This window comes from Mastigoproctus giganteus, chromosome 10 (genome assembly GCF_048544385.1).
Source record: "Mastigoproctus giganteus isolate SK-2022 chromosome 10, ASM4854438v1, whole genome shotgun sequence".
In the NCBI taxonomy this organism is placed as follows: domain Eukaryota; kingdom Metazoa; phylum Arthropoda; class Arachnida; order Uropygi; family Thelyphonidae; genus Mastigoproctus; species Mastigoproctus giganteus.
In genome coordinates this window covers 109,615,562-109,623,201 of record NC_143584.1, presented here as the reverse complement: position 1 = coordinate 109,623,201, position 7,640 = coordinate 109,615,562, and the positions used below count along the sequence as shown (strand labels likewise).

Sequence of the window (7,640 nt, the reverse complement as noted above, 5' to 3'; positions counted from 1 at the left end):
GCGCAAACCACAGTTGAGGTACACTGGTGTACGATATTATACAAGCATACTATCTTTATGAAAATATTGAGCGGCCTTGGATTTTGGTGATTGGTTTAGTAATACAAAAATCGAAGTTACTGCTGTCCAACCAGATAAACAGACGAGGCGGTCGAATCTTCATATAGTCACGTGGAAAGTGGCGTGCCAATGAAAGTCGAGTGTTCACGTGGATGCGGTATCATCGAACTACGGTACTGTTTTCTTTTGACTTGTGACATGCGAGTTGAGGTGTTATGATGCTTCTGATTTTGTTTGGGTGATATCTTCGTCTCTTGTAAACAACTGCTTGATGACAAATTTTAAATGTGAAGAAAAAATGTTAATGTCTATGTAGATGGCATGTCGCAATACGACACAGTGATACATCTTGTGGCAGGAGGGTATGGTTTCAGTTTTTTTTATTGTTATTATTGTGAGTAACCTTGCGTTAAATGTGTTATGAATGCGTTGAAATGCTTTCCGCGGTATCTATTTATAGCCGTTGCTTTTCGCATGTAGTAAACTATGGCATGACTGCAAGTTTACATTAACGTTTATATAAATGAATTGTGGCACACAAGCGTATTTTTGCATTTTGGAAGATATATAAATTCTGAAATGCTAAATGGCACACACCCACAAAATTTTTTATTCATGTTTAATTATTATTAAATAAACAATTAAATTAAATGTTTAATTATTAAACATTTAATTATCTTATTGATAGCGAAATACGCCTTTGAGTTGTTAATTTAAACAGTATTTTGGACAGAATTATTTGAAACTAGGTTGAAACGCATTAATTTAAATAGTTTTTTGAGCATAGTATTGGCAACTACAGGGGCTCACATCTGGTGAGTATGCAGTAATAGTAGTAGTGGTATGTGATGCAAGAAAGCAAATGTATGAGCTTATGCAGCATCAGCCAAAAAAAAAAAAAAAAAATATCACACCATTCCCTCCAAATGCCTGTCCAGTTCCTCCTTAAATTTATTCAACCTATCAACTTCCACAACGACAGATGGAAGATTGTTCCAGCAATTAACCACCTGCTGGCTAAAGGCAAATTTCTGCACATCTGTTCTACATCTGTCCTTTCTTAATTTGAATTTATGCTCCCTTAGATTCGTAATCTGAACAAGTGGAAGGATCCCATCAGAATGCAGCATGCTCAACCCATTCAAGGCCTTATACACCTCAATCAGATCACCGTGCAGGTGCCTAGTCTCCAGCCACTGCAATTTGCACAAAAGCCTCTCTCTTGGTAAGAGGATCCCTTCATTCCCCGCACCAATCTTGTTGCCCTTCTCTGTACATGCTCAAGTAAATCTACGTCCTTCCAAAAATGAGGCCTCCAGACCTGTATGCCGTACTCAATGGCCTGACCATTGCCTTATACAGAGGGACAATCGCTGCTTTTTCCCTGCTAGCAAAATTCCTATATATCATTGACAAAACCCCATGACCTGCCCTGGCAGCCTGTCTGCATTGCTCAGAAAACTTCAGATATCTGACTGCACAATTACTCCCAGGTCTTTTTCATTTTCTACCACCTTAAGTGTAGTACCACACAGTTGGTACGTTTCTCTGGGGTTACTTCTTCCCATATGCAGTACTTTGCATCTGTCAAGGTTAAACTTCAGTTGCCACATCTTAGCCCATCTGCCCAAATTATCTAGATCCTGTTGCAGTAGCATACTGCCATTACTGTCATTAACAACCCTGCCAACCTTTGTATCACCTGCAAACTTTGACATTAAGCCCAATATACCTTCATCAATATCATTGATAAATATTCAAAACAACAGTGGACCGAACCCTGTGGGACTCCACTAATAACATTAAGTCTACAAAGAGCAGCACCCATTGATTACCACCCTCTGTCTTCTGCTCAAATTTGTACAAAAGTTTTCCATGTGCAACAGTGTCAAAAGCTTTCCTGAAATACAAATATATGATATCAAAATTATTTTTTGCATCCAGTTCCTTTGTAACCACATCATAATATCCTATCAAATTTGTCAGACAAGACTTTCCCTTAACAAACCCATGCTGTGTCTGAATTATTGCTGCAGTCTTGTCTAGATGATCCTGCAATAAATCTTTAACCAGTGACTCCGTTATTTTACCCGGAACAGAAGTTAAACTAACTGGTCTGTAATTACTCGTGTCACCCTTCGATCCCCCTTTGTGAATTGGGGATACATTTGCACATCTCCAGTCCGTGCAGACCTCCCCTGAGTCCAAGGGTGCTCTAATAATTATCGTTAAGGGTTTGCTTACTTCCTTTGCCGCCTCCTTTAATATAACTGGATAGATTCCATCCACCGCAGGTGCTTTTCTTATGTTTAACTTCAACAATTTCTCCTCCACTTTGCTTTCAGTTATTACAAAATCATTAAGTTATCCTGCTACAATTTGATAACCTTCTGCCATTTTCAAACCTTAATAATTCCTCATGTGTGAATGTATGGGCTTGGCACACCAAGGTTCCTTAGCTGGATATCATCATTCTTCTCTTTCTTGGTGATTTCCCTCTCTCTTTCTCTCTCTCTCTCTCTCTCACAGGGTAACTAAGAATTTTTTTTTGCCTGGTGCAGCAAAAGCCTCAGGCTTCCTTGCACCCTATGGCTAATAAAGATAATAAAAAAGTGATGTAAGGAAGCAAACTTATACAGCATAATCAACAAAAAAAAAAAAAAACAACCTGTTTTGCTCATCCCTTTTAATAATTTATACAAGTCTTTAAATCTGTTCTTTTCATTTATTTATGAATATTCTGCATTCACATGAAAGTGCATCTGTTGTACTACACTGACAGTGGTAGAGAATGAAAAGGACCTGGGAGTATTTGTGCAGGCAGATATGATGTTCTCTGAGCAGTGCAGATGGGCTACAAGAGTAGCTCATGGTGTCTTGTCAATTATATACAGGAATTTTTCTAACAGGGATGAAGTGATTATTCCCTTGTATAAGACAATGGTCAGGCCACACCTTGAGTACTGTATACAGGTCTGGAGGTCTCATTTCAAGAAGGATGTAGAGCTGCTGGAATGAGTACAGAGAAGGGCAACAAGATTAGTGAATGGTACAAAGGGTTGCTCTTACGAAGAAAGGCTTAAGTTTTGCAAATTACAGTGTCTGGAGACTAGTCACCGGCGAGGTGTATAAAGACTTGAATGGTTTGAGCATGCTCAATGCTGATGGGATTCTTCCTCTTGCTCAGAATAATCACCTGAGAGGGCATAAATTCAGATTGAGGAAAGACAGATGTAGGATAGATGTGCGGAAATTTGCCTTTAGCCAGCGGGTAGTTGGTTTGTGGAACAGACTTCCATCCCTTTTTTGTGGAAGTTGATAGCCTAAATAAATTTAAGGCTCAGCTGGACAGGTATTTCGAACGAATGGAGGGGTGAAATGGAAGTGTGGTTTTTTTTTTTTTTTGGCTGATGCTGCATAAGCTTGCTTTCTTGCATCATATGCCTCTACTAATACTAATGCTAAAAGCAGTCTTCAAAAATATTCTGCATAATCTCAGTAGTAACAAAGAATTATTAACCAGTAGAAAGACAAAAATCAAGATATGTCTTCCTGTAGTTAGATATCTTACAGCTAGGACCTAATAAATTCCATTATTTTAATGTAAGTTTATTCCAACAATCAGTTACTCTCTGACTTTTTTTTTTTTTTATGTGAACCCCAAACATGAGAGGTATTAGAACCTATAGTACTTAGTACTGTGCTTGGGTTGGAGGTTGAGAAGACGAAAGAAGATATTTGTTGACATTGGACTTGAACTTCTGTAGATTGTAATTTTCAGGAAATACGTATGAAGGAAGGTTGTTCCAGAAAATGGCAGTTGAATGAATAAATGAGGAAGATGAAAAGTTGGTTCTGTGGGTTTGAAGTTGGACAGTAAATGGATGTTTGCTGGTGGCGGCACGTGTTTGGACTGTTTTGAAAGAGAGAGTGGGAATTATAGAAGCCAATTCAGAAGAACAGTGCCCATGGAAGTATCTGTAGAAGAGGCATGCAGCAGAAACAGTGCATCTGTGAGAAAGCGAGTGGAGAGACTCTGTTAGAGGTTTTGGGGGCACCACCCCAGATGTGGGAACAATTCCATGGCAGGGCAGATTTGCGATTTATACAGAGTGAGCAGCTGTTTGGAAGAAAAGTAACGCCGAGAGTGAAAGAGAAAACCAAGTTTTTTAGATGCAGAGGAAGCAATATTTGTAATGTGCTTGTGCCAAGAGAAATTAGAAGTCAGGGTAATCCCCAAAAGAGATATATCATTTTGCCTAGAAATCGGAGTGTCACTAAAGATAAGCATAGGAGCAGAATAATGCTTTTTGCGAGATATAAGACAAGACTGAGTTTTAGAAGGGTTGAAATCAACTAAGTTGTCATTGCCCCACTGGAGAATTACCTGAAGATCAGCATTTAAGGAATTGGTAGCAGATTTTTGAGAAGTTGAAGCTGATTGAGCAGGACAAGGTTTCTCAAAATGGAAAGTTGAATGCAATGTGCTATAATCGGCAAAACTATGGATAGGGTTTTCCAGTCAATGGAAGAAGGTCATTAATATACAAGAGGAAAAGAGTGGGGGAAAGAACTGAACCTCGGGGGACACCGGCATTAGTGGAGAAGTTAGAAGACAGAGAGCCATCTGCCATCACCCTCAGTGAGCGATCAAAGAGAAAAGTGGATAACCAATTACAAAAAACAGTTGGCAAACCATAAGATGGAAGCTTGTTTAGAGGATCTTTATGCCAAACACGATCAAAAGCCTTTGAGATGTCAAGAGCAACTACTTGTGTTTCACTGAACCTTTCCATTGAATTAGTCCATAAATGGGTAACATAAGCCAGAATATTACCAGTGGATCGACGGAATCCATACTGGCAATCGTTGATCAGACGGAAGGTTTCTAGGTAGTTTAAGAGTTGGCGGTTAATTGATTTCTCCATTACTTTAGAAAACAAATTTCAAATTTCTGTACATATATTCGCATCATCCCTTTTTCACTTTAATGACACACAGAAAGGAATATAAATTTAGAGAAAGAGAAAAGGCCTCATCAGCATTTAGTTTACTAAACAATTTTGAACCCTTAGCACTTCATTTTGATCACTATGCAAATGTCTGGTTTACAGGACCACAATGGGAAAATTGTAAGTCTTCAAAGAGACTTAATCTCAATAGTAACAAAGAATTACCAACCAGCAGAAAAACATAGAGAGCAAGATACCTTTTCCTGTATTTAGACATCTTGCAACTGGTATACAATAAATTATAGTCCTTTAAACAAGATGTCAAATGTTCTACATGACTAAGTTTTATGTAATTCTTGCTGAATTAGGGAAATATGGAAGTCACTGTCAATATAGTGTTCACTAGATGAATCCTCTGCCATTTTCTCTTTTAAAATAAAATGGAATAAAAATCATCTACCACAAAAGAAGTTGTGGTTGCCACAACAGAAATTAAGTTTTCATGGTTACTCACAGCAAAAGTCCAAAATATGTTTTGTGCATACTATAACAGGACCACAATGGGATAAGGCATTAGTAGAAGCATACAATGCAAGAAAGCAAGCTTATGCAGCATCAGCCAAAGGAAAAAAAAAAAAAAAAATCCTCTCCCATTTCACCCCTCCATTTGTTCCAAATTGCCTGTCCAGCTCAGCCTTGAATTTTTTTAGGCTATCAACTTCCGCAACAAAAGATGAAAGTCTGTTCCACCAAACAAACTACCTGCTGGCTAAAGGCAAATTTCCGCACATCTATTCTACAACTGTCTTTCCTCAATTTGTATCTGTTCCCCCTCAGGTTCTTAATCTGAGCAAGAGGACAAATCCCATCAGCATTACACTTGCTCAACCCATTCACAGCCTTATACACCTCAATCAGATCATCTCGCAGGTGCCTACTTTCCAAGCGCTGCAATTTGCAGAACTTAAGCCTTTCTTGGTAAGAGCACTCCTTTGTTCCCCTCAGCAATCTTATTGCCCTTCTTTGTACTTGTTCTAGCAACTCTACATCCTTCCTAAAATAGGGCCTCCAGACCTGTACACAGTACTCTAGGTGTGGCCTAACCATTGCCTTGTATAACGGGATAATCACTCCCTGTCCCTGCTAGCAAAACTTTTATATATCATTGATAAGACTTCATGACCTGCCCTGGTAGCCCCTCTGCACTGCTCAGCAAATTTCATATTTGACTGTACAGTTAATTACCCCCAGGTCTTTCTCACTTTCCACTTCCTTGAGTGTAGTACCACACAGTTGGTATGTTTCTGTTGCGTTATTACTACCCATATACAGTACTTTGCATTTGTCAATGTTAAATTTTAGCTGCCACTTTTCAGCCCATTTGCCCAACTTATCTATATCCAGTTGGAGTAGCATACTGTCTTTACTGTCGTTAACAACCCTGCCAACCTTTGAATCATCTGCAAATTTGGACATTAAACCTAGTATACCTTCATCAATATCATTGATAAATATACAAAACAACAATGGACCCAACACCGAACCCTGGGGAACTCCACTAATAATAACATTTTTCCCCAAAGAGCAGTGTCCATTGATTAATACTCTCTGTTGTCTCTCACTCAACCATCCCTTTATCCATTGTAGCAACTTGCCCTTAGCCATACCTCTCCAATTTGTACAGCAGTCTTCCATGTGCAACAGTATTATCAAAAGCTTTCCTGAAATCTAAGAATATGATATCAAAACTATTTTTGGCATTCAGTTCATTTGCGATGTTCATCATAGTATTCAATCAAATTGGTCAGACAAGACCTCCCTTTAACAAACCATGCTATGTCTTAACTATTACTGCAGTTTTGTCTAGATGACCCTGCAATGCTTCTTTAACCGGTGATTACATTATTTTCCTGAGAACAAGTTAAACTAACAGGTCTATAGTTACTTCTGTCACCTTTTGAACCCCCTTTGTGAACTGGTGATACATTTGCACACCTCCAGTCCATGGGGACCTCCCCGGTGTCCAAAGAAGCTCCCATAATTATGGCTAAGGGTTTGCTTACCTTCTTTGCTGCCTCCTTTAACATAACTGGGTAGATCCCATCCACCCCAGGTGACACAATATATGGAAAATATATTGCATATATTTTGTATATAGTGCAAAACATAGTCCTGAAAAGTGTTTGTACTGGTGTACTGTCCATTGTCATGTGGTAGATTACTTTCATCAACCAGTGAAATACCACCACTTTGCTTACTGGAGGCTCGAAGTGGTGAAACCCATGTTTAGTCTCTAGAGCAAAGTTTCCAGCATCCCTCCCCATACTTCTCCTTCAACCCATGCACGGTACTAAGTACTATAGGTTTTGATACCTTTTGTGTTTGGGGTGTTCATAAAAAAAAAAAAAAATAGACAAAACAGGAATGTGGAAAAAGGTTACAACTTCAAGTAGCCGTGATTTTAAAGTATTTGTTGAAATGTATAGAAATTGCAAAAAAAAAAAAAAAAAAAAAATAGACAAAACAGGAATGTGGAAAAAGGTTACAACTTCAAGTAGCCGTGATTTTAAAGTATTTGTTGAAATGTATAGAAATTGCAAAAAATAAAGATTTTTTTGTGGATCTATT

At 38.5% G+C, this 7,640-nt stretch overlaps 1 protein-coding gene across 1 annotated transcript in view; it reads left to right on the top strand.

The window, feature by feature from the left end:
- The first annotated feature begins 206 nt into the window (after positions 1-206).
- The window catches only part of LOC150079216 (solute carrier family 25 member 36-like), a 98,562-nt gene continuing 91,128 nt past the window's right edge, over positions 207-7,640 (top strand). Inside the window, exon 1 of the mRNA XM_090384123.1 lies at positions 207-422. Coding sequence (XP_090240249.1) covers positions 382-422 — 41 coding nt within the window. The 5' untranslated portion in view covers positions 207-381. The remainder of the gene's footprint in view (positions 423-7,640) is intronic.